The following is a 27001-nucleotide window of genomic DNA, read 5'->3' on the forward strand; positions in this document are numbered from 1 at the left end:
AGTCATGTTTGCAACCTCTTAATTTTTTATAAACTTTATTCTTTTAAAGTATACATTTTATGTTACAAAAATATTAATAAATAATATTTTTATAATTATATCATTAGAATTTGTTTTCTTTTTTTTAAAAAATGTTTTTTAAATTTTCTTTACTATTTTATTTTAATAGTATCGATTGATGAATTTCTGTTCTTTACGCGGCGTGACTCTTCTCAAACACACGTCATGTTTTATTGATACTGAAGTGTCACACACTTCCTGTCTGTGTGTGTGTGTTTAAACTCTGAGTTACAGAAGTGTTTCTGTCAATCTGAAGAGAATCTGGAGAACGTTAGTTATCGTGAGTTTCTGCTATATCGTGTGTGTGAACACACACTCTTCTGTTCCAGAAACAAATCAAGCGTCTAATAAGCAATCAGTGAAACACAAGCGTGTCATCAGCGTTTCAGACTCCAGAGACGACCAGCACAAACACAAATATCTGAGATATCGAGTTCTCATCGAGCGACACTGAATGCGTCCGTCAGGAGATTCACACACTGCGTTTCACACACGCTGTTATCAAACAACACACACTTCCTGGAGATGAGATATCAGTGATCACTATTAACTGAGTTTATGCCAGTGGAGTCAGAAAAATAATCTGCTTTTCTCTTCCATTCAAGATTATTTTTCAAGCATAAACTCATTTATTTTCTCGTCTCATTTTGCATTTCCAGTGTATCTTGTTTGAGATATTACATTTTTAATTTTAAAGTACTTAATTGGCATGAGTGTGTTCACATAAAACATGACAACACATTTACAGAAAAAAAGTCATGACAAGAAATAAAATACAATTATATATAATTAATTACAATTAAATAAATTTGATTTCTCAAAAGCAAGACTTATCTTCTCTATTTGTTCATTGCCAGTAAAACTATCTCAGATTAAATATTTGTACTGAATGTGAAATCGTGATTTATATTTACATTTAAACAACGTTCATGCATGACTGAGAATGTGAGAGGAGAAAGTTAGAATTTTTTAAATATTATATATATATTATTTTTAGTATTCCTGTAGTTTTTCAAGCTCAATTTTTTTTAAAACATTAATTTTATATCATAAAAATATTCATTTACATACTGTATATATATATATTTTTTATATTATATATTAATCTTTTTGTATTTGATTATTATATGTATATTTTATATATATATATATATGTGTATATATATATATATATATATATATATATATATATATATATATATATATATGTAAAAAATAATATTTTTTTATATTATATATTTTTTTTATTGTATTTGATTATTATATATGTGTGTGTTTATATACAGTATATTATATTCTCTTTCAAGGACAGAGAATGTGAGAGAATAACATTATTGTTTTATTAAATAATTAAAGTTGTCAATATTCCTGTAGCTGAAATGGAGCACTGCGCTCGCGACACCGAGGTCATGGGTTCGATCCCCAGGGAATGCATGAAAAACACTGTAAACCCAGAACTCCGGATAAAAGCGTCTGCCAAACGCATGAAGGAAAGTGTTCTCCGTCGCCGAGACTGAAACTGAATAAAGACGCGCGTCTCTGAGCCGCTGTGTTCTGGATCCTGCGAGCGACAGCGACTGTGATCTGTGATCCGTCACCCGCTCCGTATCGACAGCCTCAGCTCCTCGTCATCACGACTCGCAATTACACCTCGCCTTCCTCACGCTTTCATGTGTCAGATGTGGTTTGACTCGTGTGTGTGTGTGTGTGTGCAGGTGCGAGAGATGCGACCGCAGCTTCACACAGGCGACTCAGCTCAGCCGACATCAGCGGATGCCCAACGAGTGCAAGCCCATCAGCGAGAGCAGCGAATCAATCCAGGTGGATTAACTGATTGACCGGCGCGCAATTACACGGCCAGACAAAATCATGATTAAATGTCACGGACACTTAAGCAAAACCAAAGATTTCCTAAGAGAAACGCTCAATCACGCGCAGAAAACCAAAAGCAGTAATAAAATAAGTGAGATGTTAAGAGTTATTGATCCTGGCATGGATAGGGGGCGGGGCTGGGGGCGGGGCCACGGGTCTGGGAGATTATTTATTCATGAGTTGGTGAAATGAGACTGTGTGTAGAAGACTGCAGAAATTCACGCTCTGTGTGTGTGTGTGTGTGTGTGTGTCTCGGTTTTACACAACAAACACTTTACTGTGCATTAACACAACCAGCAATCACTATTTATTCATCTTTGTTAACATTAGGTAATAAAACACAACTGTTCATGTCAGCTTTTTCATTTTTATTTGAACAAATGGAACATTATTGTAAAGTTTTAGCAAAATATCTAAACATTCTTGAATTAAGATACATTTAATGGAGATTTAAGATATTATTGATCAAAATGAACAAATGTCTGTCAATGGAATGTTAATTCAAAGGGAAAACAAGATTATTTTCATAAGATATATATATATATATTAGGGCTGTGCAACGATTAATCGCATCCAAAATAAAAGTTTACATAATACATGTGTGTGTTTACTGTGTATAATTAGTTTGTATATATAAATGCACACGCATGCATGTATATATTTTAAAAAAAAATGTTATTTATATATAAATATATATCCATGCAACTGTTTCTTAAATTTATACATGCATGTGTGTGTATTTATATATACAACATAATTATACACAGTACACACACACATATATTATGTACAGACAAACATTTATTAAGATATTTGTTCTGTAAAACGAGAAAAATACTAAGAGCATAATTTTCTGCAGTGTTAAGGCCCTGCCCAGCATACAGACACTGATTCATATATGAGATATATATATATATATATATATTATATCTCGATGTGTTCGAGTGCTTTATGAGGATGTGTGTGTGTGTGTGTGTGTGTGTGTGTGTGTGTGTGTGTTTTTGCAGCATGACTTACAAGGGCAGCGACTGCTTCACCAAAAATTACTTTTCTTTGTATAAAATGTAAATTATGAATATTATATTTCTCCCATATCATGCTGTATGGCACTTTTGACAATTATTATTATTATTATTTAATATTTCAACTCTGTATGAAGCACCATGTAAAGAGAATCACAGCAGATTGAATGTTGATCGTTTACTTTGTTATTGAACTTTATATATTCTGTTTCTCAGAGCTTTAATATGATTATGAGACACTTTTTAAGCTTTATGATGTTTCACTCAAACCAAAGTCACTGAATGGAAATGAGCTCCTTTTCTAAACACACAGAATCTATTTTGTTTTTATGAATCATGTGAAACTCTGTGCTGTATTTTCGAGATGTGTTCGGCTCTATCCATCTTTTGTTTGCATGATTTCAACATTTTTGTACATAAACAACAGGCCAAAATATGTTCTTGTGAATAAAGTAACGACCAAACTTTGATTAACATTAAACTGGTTGATTGTATTCTATGAACTTTAAATGATCGTGATTTCATTGAATATTTAATTCAAGTCTAGTCATATCTGAAGTCATTAAGCTTCACAATTAAATGTAGACTAAAAAAGGTACAGGACTTACTGTCATTTTCACTGATAAATTATAAGAAAGTTTAGAAGTAGAAATTGTCAATACACTGAAAAGATGTTAATGACCCTTTTTCTTTTACACTTCATCTCAATTTAAGAATTTTTAGATATTTTTAATGAACAAAGCATAAATGAATGTTTTTGTGGTGCAGCGTTCAGTAATTCACCTGATCTGAAGTTATTTATCGGCTCCTTTTTGTTTTTTTATAAGCACAAGTGTGAGTTTCTTTAATCAAGATACATTTACTGGAGGAGCACAATGACTGAAGATATTAAGTCTGAAAAATGAATCAAAATGAAGTGATATTGTGAAAATATTTTACAAAAAAAATCTTAACCAAAAAATGTATTTTTGCTTTGTTGTCCATTAAAAATTCTTAACCAAAAAAAATTATTTTTACTTAGCATTTTTGTTTTGTTGTCCATTTAAAATATTTTACCAAAGAAATCTTAACCAAAACATTTTTACTTAAGAATGTTTATATATTTTTAATGGACAACAAAGCAGAACTACTAAGTAAAGAAAGATTTTTGAGTTGCGAATTTTTATATTTTTTTAATGGACAAAGCAAAAATACTAAGTATAAAAAGCCCATGTGTGGCTGCAGGGAGAACGGATTCCCCTCAATCCATCTAAAGGGGTTTTACGGCTCCTGTTCACACACACACACACACACACACACACACACACACACACACACACACACACACACACACACACACACACACACACACACACACACACACACACACACACACACACAGACACACACAGACACACACACAGACACACACACACAGACACAGACACACACACACACACACACACACACACAGACACACACACACACACACACAGACACACACACACACAGACACACACACACACACAGACACACACACACACACAGACACACACACACACACACACACACAGACACACACACACACACACACACACACACACACGGGCCCCTGTGTGTTCAGGTCACGTCCCCCAGCGCCGGGGTCTCGGGTCACACATGTGTCCCACAGAACCTGAACCCACAACATCTGATTTATGAACAACACACTGATGTGGCGCGTGTGTGTGTGTGTGTTTCCCGCGCGCTGATAAACGGGGGAAACGATTGGACTGTATTACATCAACATTATTCCTAAGGTTTCTGGCGTCGTTGTGTTTGGCTCGGCGATTACAGCAACACACACACTCTTAACACAGACCCGGCCCTGAAGATCTGCTCTCAACGTTCCTCACAATTACACATCATTATTACTCGAGTATTATTAGATTATTACAGGTCACGGTTCTGTGGGCGTTCACTCGCAAACCAGCAAACAACCTAAAAAATGTTCCTCCTCAGTGTTTTTGTCTTCAGTCAGGCCAGAAAAATCTTCCTAATTCAGTGAAAAGTGTGTTTCTCTTGACAGATTTTAGTTTTGATTACAAACTCACTTCATTTTTCAGTCTTAATATCTTCAGTCATATTCTTCTCCAGTAAATGTATCTTGATTTCAGAATGTTTATATATTTGTGCTGGAATCGAGACAGAAACACTGAGGAAGAACCTGTTTTCGCAGTGTTACATTGTGTTAAGGTTCTCAAAGTTATGATCTAACGTTCTTCCAGTAACATTATTTGAATATTTGTGCAAAGTTATCTGGGCTTTAATAATGTTCTCAAAACATTAGCACAAAAACATTATTTATACATCGATCATGGAGCGTTTTTTTCAAACGTTTTAGTTGGACGTTCTTCTAAAACTTTTAAATGTCCCGTGTTTCAGAGAACGTTCTAAAGTAACATTGCCATAATGTTTAAAGAATGATATAATGTTTTCTTAATGTTCACACAACCAAGAAAAACACTTTTAAAAATGTAAACAAATATTTCGAACATTCAGAAATAACTTTTCATAACTTCATGGGAACGTTAATTCAGTTAAGTTCAATTCACATTTATTTGTATTGCGCTTTTCACAGTACACATCGTTTCAAAGCAACTTTACAGAAAATACATGAATGAAATGTATTTCACCACCCAGAACACACAAGTAACCACCTAGCAACCACCCATAGTACTGTAGTAACCGCCTAGCAACACCCTAGCAACCACCCAGAACACCCCAGTAACCACCTAGCAACCAGAAGTCAAGTCCAGTCATCCTCATTTATATAGCGCTTTTAACAATGTAGATTGTCTCAAAGCAGCTTTACAGAGATAAAGATATAATTTAAGGTAACAGAGATTGGGTTGGTTTTATAGTGGCTCTTGAAAAATGTTTTTTCCAGCTAAAGTTAGTTTTGATTGATTCACTTCCGTCTAAATGATCATTTGTTATTAAATTAGGGGCCGCTAAGACGACACCGTTCTCTCTAAACAGACTTTAAACATGAACCTGTGATAGACGCTGATGGCGTTCACATGCGCATTAAGAATTGATTCTATAGTTATGTGCGTTTGAATATATGTGCGCAGGTTTGTAATTCCTTACAACCAATGCCTAAACAAACTACTTGTCTTGTCTATAAATTTTGAGAACACCCTAGCAACCACCCAGAACACCCTAGCAACACCCTAGCAACCACCCATTGTACTGTAGTAACCGCCTAGCAACACCCTAGCAACCACCCAGAACAACCTAGTAACCACCTAACAACCACCAAGAACACCCTAACAACACCCTAGCAACCACTGATTATACCCTATAACTTTACAACTGCAACTACAACTGTCTAGAAACCACCTAGAATACCTTAGCAACCGCCTAGCAACATTATAGCAACCACCCAGAACACCCTAGCAACATCCTAGCAACCACCCAGAACACCCCAGTAACCACCTAGGAACCACCCAGAACACCCTAGCAACGCCCTAGCAACCACCCATAGTACTGTAGTAACCGCCTAGAAACCACCCAGAACAACCTAGTAACCACCTAACAACCACCAAGAACACCCTACCAACGCCCTAGCAACCACCCAGAATACCCTAGCAACTGCCTACAAACGCCATAGAATACCTTAGCAACCGCCTAGCAACACTATAGCAAACACCCAGAACACCCTAGCAAAGTCCTAGCAACCACCCAGAACACCCTAGCAACGCCCTAGCAACCACCCATAGTACTGTAGTAACCGCCTAGAAACCACCCAGAACAACCTAGTAACCACCTAACAACCACCAAGAACACCCTACCAACGCCCTAGCAACCACCCAGAATACCCTAGCAACTGCCTACAAACCACCTAGAATACCTTAGCAACCGCCTAGTAACACTATAGCAAACACCCAGAACACCCTAGCAACACCCTAGCAACCACCCATAGTACTGTAGTAACCACCTAGCAACACCCTAGCAACCACCCAGAACAACCTAGTAACCACCTAACAACCACCAAGAACACCCTAACAACACCCTAGCAACCACTGATTATACCCTATAACTTTACAACTGCAACTACAACTGCCTAGAAACCACCTAGAATACCTTAGCAACCGCCTAGCAACATTATAGCAACCACCCAGAACACCCTAGCAACATCCTAGTAACCACCCAGAACACCCCAGTAACCACCTAGCAACCACCCAGAACACCCTAGCAACGCCCTAGCAACCACCCATAGTACTGTAGTAACCGCCTAGAAACCACCCGGAACAACCTAGTAACCACCTAACAACCACCAAGAACACCCTACCAACGCCCTAGCAACCACCCAGAATACCCTAGCAACTGCCTACAAACGCCCTAGAATACCTTAGCAACCGCCTAGCAACACTATAGGAAAACACCCAGAACACCCTAGCAAAGTCCTAGCAACCACCCAGAACACCCTAGCCACGCCTGAACAACACCCTAGCAACCACCCAGAATACCCTAGCCACGCCTGAACAACACCCTAGCAACCAACCAGAATACCCTAGCAACTGCCTAGAAATCACCAAAAACCACCTAGCAACACAATAGCAACCACCCAGAACACCCTAGCAACCGCCTAGCAACACCCTTGCAACCACCCAGAATAGCCTAGCAACCACCTAGCAACACCATAGCAACCAGCCAGAACACCTTAGCAACCACCTAGCAACCACCCAGAACACCCTAGCACCCTAGTTTGCCACTGCATGCACCATATACAAAATCACAGTTAGCTAAAAATGTATTAATTTAAACAATGTAATAATTTAATGCAGAAACAATGATCTCATTGAAGTAATGAATACTTTTTGTTTGTTAACAAATGATTGACATTTAGAAAAATGTAGCATTAACCAAACGTTCTTGGAACATGTTTCTGTTACAGTATCTGGGAAAGAGTGAGATGACTGTATCCAGCAAACATTTCCTCATTAAGTTATGAAAGAGTTTTTATTAATGTTCTCTGAAATGTCCAGTTTTTTCAAATGTTTTAAAAACATTTTTTCTTTTGTTATGCGAACATTAGCGGAACATTCAATCTTCAAACATCTTGGGAACGTTCTCAAACATTTAGTATAAAACGTAAAAATGTTAGACGAACATCCAACTGAATTTTTCAGAAATAATGTTTTTGTTCTGATGTTTTGAGAACATTATTAAACCTTGAATGAAGGTTTTATGAAGTTTACTGGAGAACGTTCTCTGAGAGTTTGTGAGATATTGATGAATGATTTGTCTCGTCACTTTAAACTTCACAATCTGGAGGATTTATTTGCGTCTGCGTTTTGGAGAAAGTGGGATCGTCACGTGTTTTCTCTTGCACAACGATTTCTACAATTCCTCAGACAGTAGAACGTTCCCAGTTCTGCGTACTGTTCCCGAGGGAGCGCTGCACGTTTGTAAAAGAAATAGTTGAGATTTGCGGCATCAATCACGGCCTCGGCCTGGGAACGCAGACCTGAAGCGCTCAGGCCAAACCAATCAGCACATGAGAATTATGATTTAGCAAACATACATGTGAAAGTGGCCGTGGGTTCCAGCTTCTGCTGTGGAATTTCCTGCGCGCCGCTCTGAGGTCACGTCTTCACAACCAATTAGCAATAAAGTCAGACTTTCTCAAACGTCTCCAAAAAGTCTAATTGGAAACATATAAAGTCTGTGAGAAATGCCTCTCCTCGTCTAGATCTGGTCACATGACGAGTGTGGAGGACCGTTTCTGCAACATGGGAACAAAATCAAGGTTTTGTAAAGCATGATTATTATGTAAAAATGAGATTCTAAGTCACATTTATGAGATCAAATGTCGAAATTGATACCTAAAAAAGTTGAAACTGACAAAGTTGAATTATGAGCATAATTATGACCTTTTTGACGGTCTCGTGATTTTGATTTCATTTTAAAAAATGTATCTTTCTAACCTTATAATTTAGTTTTAGTATGTCAAAATGATCACTATCCACATCTCATAATTATGATTTAGCATATCATAATGTTGACTTTCTCATGATTTTTCATCTTTCTAATCTCATAATTTTGATTTATTGTGATAAAATTTCAACTTTTTATCATAATTTTGATTTAGTATAATAAAATTGACTACTTGTCAATTTAGATCTTCTAATCTCATAATTATGATTTAGTATATCATAATTTTGATTTTTTATGTCATCATTTTGATTTTCGTATCTTATAAGTTATATTTAGTATGTCAGAAAATTTCGACTTTCTAATCATAGTGATGATTAAGTATGTCATAATTTTTACTTTGTCATAATTTACTTTCTAATCTTATGATTTCTATTTATTTTGTCATAAAATTCCATTTTTTTGTCTATTTTCAACTCTAATCTCATAATAGTGATTTAGTATGTCATAAAATTTCAACTTTCTAATCTCATAATTTCTTTTTGTTGACTTTTTGTAATTGTATATATTATCATAATTTCGACTTTCTCATAATTTTTCAACTTTCTCATAATTATGATTTAGTATGTCATAAAATGTAAATTTTTCAATTTCATAATTTTGATTTAGTATGTCAAAAAAATTGTGTTTTGTCATTTGATATATTTTATTGTAATTTCAATTTTCTCATAATTTTTTTAACTTTCTAATCATAATTTTGATTTATTGTGATAAAATTTCATCTTTCTAATCTCCTGATTTTGATTTAGTATGTAATAAAATTGACTACTTGCCAATTTCAACCTCCTAATGTTGTAATTATGATTTAGTATATCATAATTTTTTTTTTTTGTCATCATTTTGATTTTCTTATCTTATCATTTATATTTAGTATGTCAAAAATTTCGATTTTCTAATCTCAAATGATTTAGTATATCATAATGTTTACTTTGTCATAATTTACTTTTTTAATTATAATCTTATAATTTCTATTTAGTTTATTATAACTAGTCTCATAATAGTGATTTAGTATGTCATAAAATTGTAACTTTCTAATCTCATAATTTCTATTTAGTATGTCATAAAATTTCAACTTTCTAATCTTTAATTATGATCTAGTATATCATAATTTTGACTTTCTCATAATTTCTATTTAGTATTTCATAAAAAATTTAACTTTCCAATCTGATAATTTTGATTTAGTATCACAAAATTTAGACTTTTTGTCATTTGATATATTTATCATAATTTCGACTTTCTCATAATTTTTCAACGTTCTAATCTCATAATTATGATTTAGTATGTCATAAAATTTAGATTTTTTAATCTCACAATTTAGTATGTCATAAAATGTCGACTTTTAGTCATTTGATATATCAAAATTTTGACTTTCTCAAAATTTTCCAACTTTCTAGTCTCATAATTTTGATTTAGTATCTCACAATTTTTTTAAACTTTTTGTCAATTTTGACTTTGATTTCATGATTTTTTTTGTCATAATTTTAAGTTTCTAATCTCATAATAATGATTTAATGTCATCATTTTGATTTTATTATAATTTATATTTAGTATGTCATAAACTTTTGACTTTCTTATCATAGTAATATGTCAAAAAAATTCAACTTTCTAATCTCAACTGATTTAGTAATCATAATTTTTACTTTGTCATAATTTATTTTCTAATCTTATAATTTCTTTTTAGTTTGTCATAAAATTCCAAATTTTTGTCTATTTTCAACTCTAATCTCATAATAGTGATTTAGTATGTCATAAAATTTAAACTTTCTAATCTTTAATTATGATCTAGTAGGCTATATCATAATTTTGACTTTCTCATTTCTATTTAGTATGTCAAAAAATTCAACTTTCCAATCTCATCATTTTGATTTAGTATGTCACAAAATTTTGACTTTTTGTCATTTGATATATTTATCATAATTTCGATTTTACATGCCATAAAATGTTGACATTCTAATCTCATAATTTTGATTCAGTATGTAATTAAATGTCGACTTTTTGTAATTTTATATATTTTCATAATTTCGACTTTCTCATAATTTTCAATTTTCTAATCCATAATTATGATTTAGTATGTCATAAAATTTCAACTTTTGAATCTCATAATTTCGCTTAGTATGTCAAAAAATTAGTGTTTTTTCATTTGATATATTTTATTATAATTTCAACTTTCTCATAATTTTTTTACTTTTTAATCTCATAATTTTGATTTATTGTGATAAAATTTCAACTTTTTATCATAATTTTGATTTAGTATAATAAAATTGACTACTTGTCAATTTAGATCTTCTAATCTCATAATTATGATTTAGTATATCATAATTTAGATTTTTTGTCATCATTTTGATGTTCTTATCTTATAATTTATATTTAGTATGTCATAAAATTTTGACTTTCTAATCATAGTAATGATTTAGTATGTCATAATTTTTACTTTGTCATAATTTACTTTCTAATCTTATAATTTCTATTTATTTTGTCATAAAATTCCAAATGAGAACTTTCTAATCTCACAATTTCTTTTTGTTGACTTTTTGTAATTGTATATATTATCATAATTTCGACTTTCTCATAATTTTTCAACATTCTAATCTCATAATTATGATTTAGTATGTAATTAAATGTCGACTTTTTAATCTCACAATTTTGATTTAGTATGTCACAATTTTTTTAAACTTTTTGTCAATTTTGACTTTGATTTCATGATTTTTTTTGTCATAATTTTAAGTTTCTAATCTCATAATAATGATTTAATGTCATCATTTTGATTTTATTATAATTTATATTTAGTATGTCATAAACTTTTGACTTTCTTATCATAGTAATATGTCAAAAAAATTCAACTTTCTAATCTCAACTGATTTAGTAATCATAATTTTTACTTTGTCATAATTTATTTTCTAATCTTATAATTTCTTTTTAGTTTGTCATAAAATTCCAAATTTTTGTCTATTTTCAACTCTAATCTCATAATAGTGATTTAGTATGTCATAAAATTTAAACTTTCTAATCTTTAATTATGATCTAGTAGGCTATATCATAATTTCGACTTTCTCATAATTTTTCAACATTCTAATCTCATAATTATGATTTAATGTATCATAATTTTGACTTTACATGCCATAAAATGTTGACATTCTAATCTCATAATTTTGATTTAGTATGTAATTAAATGTCGACTTTTTAATCTCACAATTTTGATTTAGTATGTCACAAAATTTCGACTTTTTGTCATTTGATATATTTATCATAATTTCGATTTTGCATGCCATAAAATGTTGACATTCTAATCTCATAATTTTGATTTAGTATGTAATTAAATGTCGACTTTTTGTAATTTTATATATTATCATAATTTCGACTTTCTCATAATTTTCAATTTTCTAATCCATAATTATGATTTAGTATGTCACAAAATTTCGACTTTTTGTCATTTGATATATTTATCATAATTTCGATTTTGCATGCCATAAAATGTTGACATTCTAATCTCATAATTTTGATTTAGTATGTAATTAAATGTCGACTTTTTGTAATTTTATATATTATCATAATTTCGACTTTCTCATAATTTTCAATTTTCTAATCCATAATTATGATTTAGTATGTCATAAAATTTCAACTTTTGAATCTCATAATTTCGATTAGTATGTCAAAAAATTAGTGTTTTGTCATTTGATATATTTTATTATAATTTCAACTTTCTCATAATTTTTTTACTTTCTAATCTCATAATTTGACTACTCATAATAATGACTACTTGTCAATTTAGATCTTCTAATCTCATAATTATGATTTAGTATGTCATAAAATTTCGACTTTCTAATCATAGTAATGATTTAGTATGTCATAATTTTTACTTTGTCATAATTTACTTTCTAATCTTATAATTTCTATTTAGTTTGTCAAAAAATTCAGACTTTTGGTCTATTTTCAACTCTAATCTCATAATAGTGATTTAGTATGTCATAAAATTTCAACTTTCTAATCTCATAATTATGATCTAGTTTATGATAATATTGACTTTCTCATTTCTATTTAGTATGTCATGAATAATTAAACTTTCCAATCTCATAATTTTGATTTAGTATGTCACAACATTTTGACTTTTTGTAATTTGATATATTTATCATAATTTCAACTTTCTCATAATTTGTCAACATTCTAATCTCATGATTTAGTGTATCATAATTTCGATTTTACATGCCATAAAATGTTGACATTCTAATCTCATAATTTTGATTTAGTGTGTAATTAAATGTCGACTATTTGTAATTTTATATATTATCATGATTTCGACTTTCTCATAATTTTTCAATTTTATAATCTCATAATTTTGATTTAGTATGTAATAAAATGTTTTAGTCATTTGATATATCAAAATTTTGACTTTCTCATAATTTTTCAACTTTCTAATCTCATAATTTTGATTTAGTATGTCATAATTGTTTTTTTTTTACTTTTTGTCAATTTTGACTTTTTGATTTCATGATTTTTTTTGTCATAATTTCAAGTTTCTAATCTCATAATAACGATTTAATGTCATCATTTTGACTTTTTAATGTGATTTATGATTTACCAAAGCCTGATTTGTTTGTGATATGGCAGAAATGTGCTCCACATGAAGGTGAGCGTCTCGGAGGAGTCGTACAGTAGGAGAAACATCATCAGCGTCACACACTGTTTTCAGCGGCTCCGCGTTCTGACCCAAACATCATACGAGTTCACGAGTTTATGAAAGCATTTATGAAAACCATCAGGACTGCCATGTCAAACTTTGATATGAGCACATTAGAATAATAACTGGTGAAATATGTGCTGGAGCTCATGACCACATGAAAGCACTTACACTGTCAGCAGCTGCGTGTTATTCTAGCATTTAAAAAGGTCCAAGTTAAGAGGAACACTTACAATAATATTAGTTCATAAAATGCTGCAATAAGCTTATTATGCTTCAGAAATGAACAGAGATGTTCGGTTGTTTAACACAAACACATTAATCTACAGAACATTTATGGCTCCTTCTCAGAAAACCTCCCATTGGTTAGAGTGATGTCTCGACAAATACTTTCCATTTCTTCCACTCTGGTTAGTGTGCACAAAAAGTGATTGCATTTCTTTTTATATCTCTTCAAAATAAATGTTGCTTGCTTTCAATTATTTACTGTCTGTTTATTCCCCACCAAACTGCTTTATTTTCTGTTAATAATGCAAATATGAAAGTGTGACTTTTTTTTACCACGTTTCAAACAAAAGGTTTTTAATCTCAAGTTCAGAAATTCAAACTAGATTTATAAAACAATAGCATTTGTAAAACATTAAACCTTATGTACATTTGCAGAGAACCTCAAAGAGAAATGTTAGTGATTCTGAATGTTTTTAATGATGAAAGAATCACACAAACAGAGAATTTACAAAAATATAAATGTATAAATAAATACATTGATGAGATACTTTTAATTTCTTTCACTCTGGTTAGTGTTCAAAAAAAGGAAGTTATTGCATTTATTTTATGTCTTCAAAATACAATATACTTGCTTTTTTTTACGGTCTAGTTTTCCCCTAAAATGCTTTATTTTCTGTGAACATGCAAATATGAAAGTGTGACTTTTTAGACCACATGTTTCAAAAACAGTTTTTAATCTCATCAAGTTTAGAAATTCAAACGTTGTAGGGACAGATTTATAAAAAACTGTTATAAATAACATTAAACCTTATGAACATAAAATGGTTAGCGGCAAACTTCAGAGAAATGTTATAATGAATGTTATCAATGATAAAAGAATCACACAAACCGAGATTTTACAAAATATTCTGAATGTTGACACTAGAATTTATTAATTCACTTTATTGGCCCGGTACTTTGAGCCCGAGAAAATATTCTCATTTTTCCCATGAAAACTCTTTCCTTTAGAGTAAAAGCCAGATGATTACAGTTCTCAGCACAAACTGTGTTTGGTGAAGACAACTCTTATATGTTGCAGATTTGCAGTCTCGTGTGGACGTCAGTCTCCATCAGGACAACAGAAGAAAGTCAACACGACAGAATAGGAAAAAAGACCAGAAAATATTTATTTCATCCGAGATTCACAAATCTAGTACAAAACACAGACAAACTATAAATAAAGTCACATATAAACCCTGATGAAGGTCTGAGGTGTTAATAAACCTGGAGTGATTTATTAAGAAACAGCGCCACCTGCTGAAATGAAATCACACACACATTTTGATTAATTCTGTGCAAAACGTCATGAATATGTTCTAAAAATTAAGTGAAAAGGCATCAGCAAACAAATCAACATGTCCACTAACAGTCTTGACTGATGAATATGGTTTATTAATAACAGTAACGCGTGTCACGTGCTCCTGCCGCTCATGGCCTGCTGGATCTGCCGGTCCAGCTCCGAGATGATGCGGTCGTCGTGTGTGTAAACGCCGGTGCGCAGGAGTGTGTCTCTCTCCTCCAGCAGACGCGTCACGTGCTCGTCCACGCTCACACACACACGCGTCACGTGCTCGTCTGCGCTCTGGCTCACACACACACGCGCCGCCTCCTCCTGCTGCTTCAGCCTATCAAGACATAATACAGACTCATATCAATAACAGTTTATTAGCAGCTATTGAGACAGAAATTGATGAAGACAAAATTATTATTCGTTGACAACAAAAAGATCTAAAATTGACCAAATTACACGATTAATAAACCTGGCTGATATATCGATCTCTCTCCACCATTAAAGGGATAGTTCACCCAAAAATGAAAATCAGCCCATGATTTACTCATCCTCAAGTCATCCTAGGTGTATATGACACTCTTCTATCAGACGAATACAATCAGAGTTATATTAATACATTTCCTGGCTCTTCCAAGCTTTATAATGGCTGTGAATGTTTCTGTTTTGAAGTCCATAAAAGTGCATCTATCCATCATAAAAGTGCATCTGTCCATCATAAAAGTGCATCTATCCATCATAAAAGTGCATCTGTCCATCATAAAAGTGCATCTGTCCATCATAAAAGTGCATCTATCCATCATAAAAGTGCATCTGTCCATCATAAAAGTGCATCTATCCATCATAAAAGTGCATCTGTCCATCATAAAAGTGCATCTATCCATCATAAAAGTGCATCTGTCCATCATAAAAGTGCATCTATCCATCATAAAAGTGCATCTGTCCATCATAAAAGTGCATCTGTCCATCATAAAAGTGCATCTGTCCATCATAAAAGTGCATCTATCCATCATATAAGTGCATCTATCCATCATAAAAGTGCATCTATCCATCATAAAAGTGCATCTGTCCATCATAAAAGTGCATCTATCCATCATAAAAGTGCATCTGTCCATCATAAAAGTGCATCTATCCATCATAAAAGTGCATCTGTCCATCATAAAAGTGCATCTGTCCATCATAAAAGTGCATCTATCCATCATAAAAGTGCATCTGTCCATCATAAAAGTGCATCTGTCCATCATAAAAGTGCATCTATCCATCATAAAAGTGCATCTGTCCATCATAAAAGTGCATCTATCCATCATATAAGTGCATCTATCCATCATAAAAGTGCATCTGTCCATCATAAAAGTGCATCTATCCATCATAAAAGTGCATCTGTCCATCATAAAAGTGCATCTGTCCATCATAAAAGTGCATCTATCCATCATAAAAGTGCATCTGTCCATCATAAAGTGCATCTATCCATCATAAAAGTGCATCTGTCCATCATAAAAGTGCATCTATCCATCATAAAAGTGCATCTATCCATCATAAAAGTGCATCTATTCATCATAAAAGTGCATCTATCCATCATAAAAGTGCATCTGTCCATCATAAAAGTGCATCTATCCATCATAAAAGTGCATCTGTCCATCATAAAAGTGCATCTATCCATCATAAAAGTGCATCTGTCCATCATAAAAGTGCATCTATCCATCATAAAAGTGCATCTGTCCATCATAAAAGTGCATCTATCCATCATAAAAGTGCATCTGTCCATCATAAAAGTGCATCTATCCATCATAAAAGTGCATCTGTCCATCATAAAAGTGCATCTATCCATCATAAAAGTGCATCTGTCCATCATAAAAGTGCATCTATCCATCATAAAAGTGCATCTGTCCATCATAAAAGTGCATCTATCCATCATAAAAGTGCATCTATCCATCATAAAAGTGCATCTGTCCATCATAAAAGTGCATCTATCCATCATAAAAGTGCATCTATCATCATAAAAGTGCATCTATCCATCATAAAGTGCATCTATTCATCATAAAAGTGCATCTATCCATCATAAAAGTGCATCTGTCCATCATAAAGTGCATCTATTCATCATAAAAGTGCATCTGTCCATCATAAAAGTGCATCTATCCATCATAAAAGTGCATCTATCCATCATAAAAGTGCATCTATCCATCATAAAGTGCATCTATCCATCATAAAAGTGCATCTATCCATCATAAAAGTGCATCCGTCCATCATAAAAGTGCATCTGTCCATCACAATAAATCTGCATTAATACGTATAAAGATGCAGCGGCTCCACTGGATTACAGTGGATTTAAGAACAAACTTGCCTACGCACTTTTCACCAATACAAAGCTTTAAAGTCGTTTTCACTATTAAAAACACACTTTTATATACACTGCTGTTCAAAAGTTTGGGGTCGGTATGATTTTTAATGTTTTTAAAAGAAGTCTCTTCTGCTCACCAAGGCTGCATTTATAAAAAAAAAAAAAAAAAAAAAAAAAAAGATGTGAAATATTATTACAATTTAAAGCAGCTGTTTTCTATGTTAATATACAGTAAAGTGTACTGTATTCCAGTTATTTATGATGTTTCACCTGTTGAGCTGGTTGCGTATGTCCTGAAGCTCGTGTTTGTCACTCGTGACGGCCTCCTTCTCTTCAGACGCCAGGAACCGAAGCCTCATGTGTTCCAGCTCCTGCTGCTGCTTCTTCAAGCGTGTCATGGCGTTCTCCTGCTCACGCTGAACACACACACACACACTCAATTAACAGCAAAACCAACACCATCTTATCACACTCACATTGAGATACAGTTTTAAAAATATAAAAGAATTGTCAACAGCACGATAACGACACAGAACTAATATAACTGGAAACACTTTCAGAGCGACTTTTTCCAGCCGATGACCGATAAAAACCAATCAGAATCCATCCTGCTTTAAAGAGCTCGAGTATTTAGCCTCCAGCGCTTATAATAATAAACAGAACAATGTAATATATGGTGTTATTGCTGCTGCAGAGCAAGTACGGGACTTGCTACTTCCAATACATAGAAGACACGCTTATTGTGAACAAGACATGGAGCTTTACAATATAGCGTACATGAATTAGCCACAGCAGATCTATACAGGTGGAGCTGGGGAAGAGGGAGGGGTTCTGAAAGCTTGTGTAACTACTAGGGGTGACCCCGAACAGTCGAAGATTCGATGCATCGATAGGAGGAGCCTGATTCGACTACCAATCTCACAGTCGAATCTTCGCATAAGGGTGCTGAATGTCTGATTTCACATAGAACTACTGGTTTTCTGTCAATACGTTAATATAGGAGCCTATTATGATAATGCTGTAAATAAAAATGTGCAAAGGAAGAAGCTTTAAATAAATATGTTTAACGTGCGTGAATAAATCCAAACACCCCGTGACAGATTTAAGTTTCACTTTCGATCCGTGACCGAGAGAGGAGCGTTTTAGCGGCAGGGATTTAAATCTTTAAAAATGTCTGGGATAAGAAAATCTAAAGTGTGGATGCACACCATCAGAAAGGATATTTTCCCAGACTGAATTTAGCATCAGGAAAACCATGATCGCACCTCTGCAGGCCAACGTTAACAAGTTGGTTTTCTTTATAATAACGGTTTTCAATGGGAGGAAATTAGCTTTTAATTAAACGCGTTGCGTTCATATAGGCTACTGGGCTCATCTGCTTTTCTGTAGGCTATACAGTATGCTTTATTAATAAGGTGTGTATAGAATTTGATCTTTTAATATAACTGTCTTAGGACTTTAAGCCGTTAAACGTTTTTCATGTTAAGCGTTTTAGAATGTATTTTATCCGCGCACACAATTTGAAAAGACTCAAATGGACACAGAGACACAGACAGAGTGAAAGACTAGATTTTTTTCTCTCTCGATCAGGTAACGTTACGGTACAAGTGATTTCAAAACATTTCAGCCGGTTCTAATTTGATTTTTGGATGCTGTGAACATGTTTAGATAAACTGTCACTCGAGTTCAGCGTTTATTGTTGTTTATGCAGTTAAAAAGACAAAGTTGACCATTCTGGCTATACTTTCGATATTTTAATAATATCTTTATTTTTTATTTTATTTATTGACCACTCAGGGTAATCTAATTTAACTATCTGTGGCTTGTGTTTTGAATATATGTTCCCCTGCAATTTAGGCACTTTGCACACATTTGTTCTGCATCTTGTGACTTGATTCAGACTTGTTTCGTTTTTTTTTTTTTTTTAGAAAGGTATATTCTGTTCTAATTTAATCCTGTAAATTAATTGTTGATTATTTTTCGGTGCATAGATATTGCGCCCTGTAGGCAATTTAGCCGATTTAGTTTGATTTGCATGTGAAATGCAAATCCTGTCTGCAGTGTGGCCTTTCTGCAGTTATTTATGTTATTTCTTAGTTGTATTGATCCGAAATGTTTTTCTACATTTTTTTCTATATCTTTGTGTGATGTTCTGTACATCCAGGCTTTAAAATGTCAAAGCCCGGCCCCCTCCCCTAACCCCACACACACGATTCGACTATTAGTCGACTATAGGGAAGACTTGACGATTCTGATTCGACTATGAAAATCCTTAGTCGGGGACACCCCTAGTAACTACTATAGCACATGCTGACCAGGATGGTTCCTGGAACTAATGGTTCTCGGGGAACCATTAGATCTCGTGGAACCATTAGTTCTCGGGGAACCATTAGATCTCGTGGAACCATTAGTTCTCGGGGAACCATTCGATCTCGTGGAACCATTAGTTCTCGGGGAACCATTAGTTCTCGGGGAACCATTACATCTCGTGGAACCATAAGTTCTCGGGGAACCATTAGTTCTCGTGGAACCATTAGTTCTCGGGGAACCATTAGTTCTCGGGGAACCATTAGATCTCGGGAAACCATTAGTTCTCGGGGAACCATTCGATCTCATGGAACCATTAGTTCTCGGGGAACCATTAGATCTCGGGGAACCATTAGTTCTCGGGGAACCATTAGATCTTGGAGAACCATTAGTTCCCGGGGAACCATTCGATCTCATGGAACCATTAGTTCTCGGGGAACCATTAGATCTCGGGGAACCATTAGTTCTCGGGGAACCATTCGATCTCGTGGAACCATTAGTTCTCGGGGAACTACTAGTTCTCGGGGAACCATTCGATCTCGGGGAACCATTAGTTCTCGGGGAACCATTAGATCTCGTGGAACCATTAGTTCTCGGGGAACCATTAGATCTTGGGGAACCATTAATTCTCGGGGAACCATTCGATCTCATGGAACCATTAGTTCTCGGGGAACCATTAGATCTCGGGGAACCATTCGTTCTCGGGGAACCATTAGATCTCGGGAACCATTCGATCTCGGGGAACCATTAGATCTCGGGGAACCATTAGATCTCGGGGAACCATTAGTTCTCGGGGAACCATTAGTTCTCGGGGAACCATTAGTTCTCGTGGAACCATTAGTTCTCGGGGAACCATTACATCTCGTGGAACCATTAGTTCTCGGGGAACCATTAGTTCTCGTGGAACCATTAGTTCTCGGGGAACCATTAGTTCTCGGGGAACCATTAGATCTCGGGGAACCATTAGTTCTCGGGGAACCATTCGATCTCATGGAACCATTAGTTCTCGGGGAACCATTAGATCTCGGGGAACCATTAGTTCTCGGGGAACCATTAGATCTTGGAGAACCATTAGTTCCCGGGGAACCATTCGATCTCATGGAACCATTAGTTCTCGGGGAACCATTAGATCTCGGGGAACCATTAGTTCTCGGGGAACCATTCGATCTCGTGGAACCATTAGTTCTCGGGGAACTACTAGTTCTCGGGGAACCATTCGATCTCGGGGAACCATTAGTTCTCGGGGAACCATTAGATCTCGTGGAACCATTAGTTCTCGGGGAACCATTAGATCTTGGGGAACCATTAATTCTCGGGGAACCATTCGATCTCATGGAACCATTAGTTCTCGGGGAACCATTAGATCTCGGGGAACCATTAGTTCTCGGGGAACCATTAGATCTCGGGGAACCATTAGTTCTCGGGGAACCATTAGTTCTCGGGGAACCATTACATCTCGTGGAACCATTAGTTCTCGGGGAACCATTAGTTCTCGTGGAACCATTAGTTCTCGGGGAACCATTAGTTCTCGGGGAACCATTAGATCTCGGGGAACCATTAGTTCTCGGGGAACCATTCGATCTCATGGAACCATTAGTTCTCGGGGAACCATTAGATCTCGGGGAACCATTAGTTCTCGGGGAACCATTAGATCTTGGAGAACCATTAGTTCCCGGGGAACCATTCGATCTCATGGAACCATTAGTTCTCGGGGAACCATTAGATCTCGGGGAACCATTAGTTCTCGGGGAACCATTCGATCTCGTGGAACCATTAGTTCTCGGGGAACTACTAGTTCTCGGGGAACCATTCGATCTCGGGGAACCATTAGTTCTCGGGGAACCATTAGATCTCGTGGAACCATTAGTTCTCGGGGAACCATTAGATCTTGGGGAACCATTAATTCTCGGGGAACCATTCGATCTCATGGAACCATTAGTTCTCGGGGAACCATTAGATCTCGGGGAACCATTCGATCTCGGGGAACCATTCGATCTCGGGGAACCATTAGATCTCGGGGAACCATTAGTTCTCGGGGAACCATTAGTTCTCAGGGAACCATTAGTTCTCGTGGAACCATTAGTTCTCGGGGAACCATTAGTTCTCGGGGAACCATTAGATCTCGGGGAACCATTAGTTCTCGGGGAACCATTAGTTCTCGTGGAACCATTAGTTCTCGGGGAACCATTAGTTCTCGGGGAACCATTAGATCTCGGGGAAACATTAGTTCTCGGGGAACCATTAGATCTCGGGGAAAAATTAGTTCTCGGGGAACCATTAGTTCTCGGGGAAACATTAGTTCTCGGGGAACCATTAGTTCTCCGGGAACCATTAGATCTCGGGGAAACATTAGTTCTCGGGGAACCATTAGTTCTCGGGGAAACATTAGTTCTCGGGGAACCATTAGTTCTCGGGAAACCATTAGTTCTCGGGGAACCATTCGATCTCATGGAACCATTAGTTCTCGGGGAACCATTAGATCTCGGGGAACCATTAGTTCTCGGGGAACCATTAGATCTTGGAGAACCATTAGTTCCCGGGGAACCATTAGATCTCGTGGAACCATTAGTTCTCGGGGAACTACTAGTTCTCGGGGAACCATTCGATCTCGGGGACCCATTAGTTCTCGGGGAACCATTAGATCTCGTGGAACCATTAGTTCTCGGGGAACCATTAGATCTTGGGGAACCATTAATTCTCGGGGAACCATTAGATCTCGGGGAACCATTAGTTCTCGGGGAACCATTAGATCTCGGGGAACCATTAGATCTCGGGGAACCATTCGATCTCGGGGAACCATTCGATCTCGGGGAACCATTAGTTCTCGGGGAACCATTAGTTCTCGGGGAACCATTCGATCTCATGGAACCATTAGTTCTCGGGGAACCATTCGATCTCATGGAACCATTAGTTCTCGGGGAACCATTAGTTCTCGTGGAACCATTAGTTCTCGGGGAACCATTAGTTCTCGTGGAACCATTAGTTCTCGGGGAACCATTAGTTCTCGGGGAACCATTAGATCTCGGGGAACCATTAGTTCTCGGGGAACCATTAGATCTCATGGAACCATTAGTTCTCGGGGAACCATTAGATCTCGGGGAACCATTAGTTCTCGGGGAACCATTAGATCTTGGAGAACCATTAGTTCCCGGGGAACCATTCGATCTCATGGAACCATTAGTTCTCGGGGAACTACTAGTTCTCGGGGAACCATTCGATCTCGGGGAACCATTAGTTCTCGGGGAACCATTAGATCTCGTGGAACCATTAGTTCTCGGGGAACCATTAATTCTCGGGGAACCATTCGATCTCGGGGAACCATTAGTTCTCGGGGAACCATTAGATCTCGGGGAACCATTCGATCTCGGGGAACCATTCGATCTCGGGGAACCATTCGATCTCGGGGAACCATTAGATCTCGGGGAACCATTAGTTCTCGGGGAACCATTAGTTCTCGGGGAACCATTAGTTCTCGTGGAACCATTAGTTCTCGGGGAACCATTAGTTCTCGTGGAACCATTAGTTCTCGGGGAACCATTAGTTCTCGGGGAACCATTAGATCTCGGGGAACCATTAGTTCTCGGGGAACCATTAGTTCTCGGGGAACCATTAGATCTCGGGGAACCATTAGTTCTCGGGGAACCATTAGTTCTCGGGGAACCATTAGTTCTCGGGGAACCATTAGTTCTCGTGGAACCATTAGTTCTCGGGGAACCATTAGTTCTCGGGGAACCATTAGATCTCGGGGAACCATTAGTTCTCGGGGAACCATTAGTTCTCGTGGAACCATTAGTTCTCGGGGAACCATTAGTTCTCGGGGAACCATTAGATCTCGGGGAAACATTAGTTCTCGGGGAACCATTAGATCTCGGGGAAACATTAGTTCTCGGGGAAACATTAGTTCTCGGGGAAACATTAGTTCTCGGGGAACCATTAGATCTCGGGGAAACATTAGTTCTCGGGGAACCATTAGTTCTCGGGGAACCATTAGTTCTCGGGGAACCATTAGTTCTCGGGGAACCATTCGATCTCATGGAACCATTAGTTCTCGGGGAACCATTAGATCTCGGGGAACCATTAGTTCTCGGGGAACCATTAGATCTCGAGGAAACATTAGATCTCGGGGGAACCATTAGATCTCGGGGAACCATTAGATCTCGAGGAAACATTAGATCTTGAGGAAACATTAGATCTTGGAGAACCATTAGTTCTCGGGGAAACATTAGATCTTGGAGAACCAATAGTTCTCGGGGAAACATTAGATCTCGAGGAAACATTAGATCTCGGGGAAACATTAGATCTCGGGGAAACATTAGATCTCGGGGAACCATTAGATCTTGGGGAACCATTAGTTTTCGGGGAACCATTAGATCTCAAGGAAACATTAGATCTCGGGGAACCATTAGATCTCGAGGAAACATTAGTCCTCGGGGAACCATCCTGAGGTTACCACCCTAGTAGTTTTGACACGGGTGTAATTAATACATGAATGCTATTCGACGTTGTACTAGTTTTAAACTCTCAGGCGGGATCAGATTATTTTGTGCATAATTTTAGAAAAATTAATTGAACTGGGCCAATCTTATTCAATTAGCAGTTTTCCTTATGCGTTACAACACAGTAAAACACTCGCTGCTGTGAGAAGTGCAAGAAAAACAAACACACTTAGATGGCCTTGACTTACAGCCAAAAATCTGCTGAAGGAAAACACACAGAATTATCCTGAAGATTTGAGTTTCCTTCACTTCCCGTGAAGCGTTCCCAGAGTTCTCGTCGAGGAGTGTGTGTGTGTGTGTGTGTGTGTGTAATAAAGGCTGAGGATGGCTTGTGTAAACACACGCGTGACCAGGGAATGACCCGTCTCGACGCGACTCAAGAACAGTTTTCTGCAGAGACTCGTCCTGACAGGGACAATTGGGCCGTTTCACTGAAGAAAATCTTTACATTAATGTCTAATGAAAATATGTGCTCTCTGTCGTCTCAAAGATCTGGAACACACACTACCAGTCAAAAGTTTTGGATCGGGAAGATTTTTTATGTTTTTAAAAGAAGTCTCTTCTGCTCACCAAGGCTGCATTTATTTGATTAAAAATAGAAAATAATTATATATCTTTTAAATTTAGTTTTCTATTTTAATATATCAGAAAATGTAATTTATTCCTGTGATCAAAGCTGAATTTTCAGCATCATTACTCCAGTCTTCAGTGTCACATGATCCTTCAGAAATCACTATAATATGATGATTTGATGCTCAAAAAGCATCTATGATTAATATCAATGTTTTTTATTATCAATGTAATTTATCAATAAATTACACTTTACTATACATTCACATAGAAAACAGCTGATTTACATTAGAATAATATTTCACAATATTACTGTTTTTTTTTTAAATTAAAATAAACGCAGCTTTAGTGAGCAGAAGAGAATTCTTTTAAAAACATTAAAAATCTTACTGATCCCCTTTTGACTGTTACACGACGCGCTTATATTCAGCCATCGATCTTCCAACAAGCCAACTTGATATTCAGATGTTTAATGTTGAACATAATACCGGCCTGATTTATAGTTCAATATGATATTAAGTTATGAAGGCCTCAGAGCGCCATGAATCATCAGATGTTTTCTTTATATATATCTGCACTTGAAGAGAAAGCCAGGCTTCAGACGCTCCAGCTGGTTTGTGTCTGTAACAGTTATTAGCAGCCGATAGCGCTTCTGTTTATACTGTACTGGTCCCGTACTGGGTTCACTGGTGATGTTTCACTGCGGCTCGTGACAGCTCACAGTTTCTCAATGTTTTTTTTCCATGAGAACTCACATTCAAGTCTGGTTTAGAGCAGTAAAGCCCTCCATTACTCCATGAACGCGTCGAGGCCCTGCAGTGTGACTGGATCCAGAGCACAAACTCAATGCTATTTTTAGAGCCATTAAGATTTTTTACATTGTGACATTATTTTCATGGCACCGAAGCACATTTACACCAAATTCTCATGACTTTCTCATTAATGAGGTAAATAAATAATTAATGTACTATTACACTCTTTGTTGTACTGGGTTTGTGCTTATTTAAATATTTATTTTATTTTATAAGATTTTTAAATCTAATTTTTTTTAAAAGTATTTTAGTATAACTTGAATACAGTAAAATAAATATACATATATACACACACACATTATATATATATATATATATATATATATATATATATATATATGAAGAGCTCTTTTCCAAAATGTGATAAACATTTTTTTTAAATGAGTCTGTCATGTCATCTTTCTGTGCACTGAACCTATTCACTGCTCCATCAACGTTTCATGCCAAATCGCTATATTTCCTTGGTTAAAATGTACTGCAAGATGCAGTTTGTTTCCAAAACGGGATAAGCGCCAAACCTATTTTTAGCCTAAACGCGATAAATCCTCTCGAATAATCAGAATTCGGTGAACGTTCTACGCAATCCAACACGGCGGCGCTCTGAACAGAGGTTTGTTCATGTTCATTCATTCCTCAAAATGAGTGAGTTTTCTAGTCGACTATTACAGGTCCTTCTCAAAAAATTAGCATATTGTGATAAAGTTCATTATTTTCCATAATGTAATGATAAAAATTAAACTTTCATATATTTTAGATTCATTGCACACCAACTGAAATATTTCAGGTCTTTTATTGTTTTAATACTGATGATTTTGGCATACAGCTCATGAAAACCCAAAATTCCTGTCTCAAAAAATTAGCATATTTCATCCGACCAATAAAAGAAGTGTTTTTAATACAAAAAAAAGAGTCAAACTTCAAATAATTATGTTCAGTTATGCACTCAATAGTCAATAGTTGGTCGGGAATCCTTTTGCAGAAATGACTGCTTCAATGCGGCGTGGCATGGAGGCAATCAGCCTGTGGCACTGCTGAGGTGTTATGGAGGCCCAGGACGCTTCGATAGCGGCCTTAAGCTCATCCAGAGTGTTGGGTCTTGCGTCGCTCAACTTTCTCTTCACAATATCCCACAGATTCTCTATGGGGTTCAGGTCAGGAGAGTTGGCAGGCCAATTGAGCACAGTAATACCATGGTCAGTAAACCATTTACCAGTGGTTTTGGCACTGTGAGCAGGTGACAGGTCGTGCTGAAAAATGAAATCTTCATCTCCATAAAGCTTTTCAGCAGATGGAAGCATGAAGTGCTCCAAAATCTCCTGATAGCTAGCTCCAT

At 36.0% G+C, this 27001-nt stretch overlaps 2 protein-coding genes across 4 annotated transcripts in view; one reads left to right on the forward strand and one right to left on the reverse strand.

The window, feature by feature from the left end:
• prdm6 (PR domain containing 6) overlaps positions 1-2096 on the forward strand; it is a 37235-nt gene extending 35139 nt beyond the window's left edge. The window contains exon 7 of one of the 2 annotated variants that reach the window (XM_077217560.1): positions 1776-2096. In XM_077217560.1, coding sequence (XP_077073675.1) covers positions 1776-1890 — 115 coding nt within the window. In that variant the 3' untranslated portion in view covers positions 1891-2096. The remainder of the gene's footprint in view (positions 1-1775) is intronic. The other variant, XM_077217561.1, reaches the window with a different exon arrangement.
• A 12864-nt stretch (positions 2097-14960) lies between these two features.
• cep120 (centrosomal protein 120) overlaps positions 14961-27001 on the reverse strand; it is a 48904-nt gene continuing 36863 nt past the window's right edge. For both annotated transcript variants that reach the window (XM_077217542.1, XM_077217543.1), the window contains 2 exons: positions 17754-17899; positions 14961-15482 (listed from right to left, as the gene is read on the reverse strand). In XM_077217542.1, the coding sequence (XP_077073657.1) occupies positions 15269-15482; positions 17754-17899 (360 nt within the window). In that variant the 3' untranslated portion in view covers positions 14961-15268. The remainder of the gene's footprint in view (positions 15483-17753; positions 17900-27001) is intronic.

Source organism: Siphateles boraxobius, unplaced genomic scaffold (assembly GCF_051911475.1).
Source record: "Siphateles boraxobius isolate OS27281-9 unplaced genomic scaffold, OSU_SipBor_1 74, whole genome shotgun sequence".
Taxonomy (NCBI): domain Eukaryota; kingdom Metazoa; phylum Chordata; class Actinopteri; order Cypriniformes; family Leuciscidae; genus Siphateles; species Siphateles boraxobius.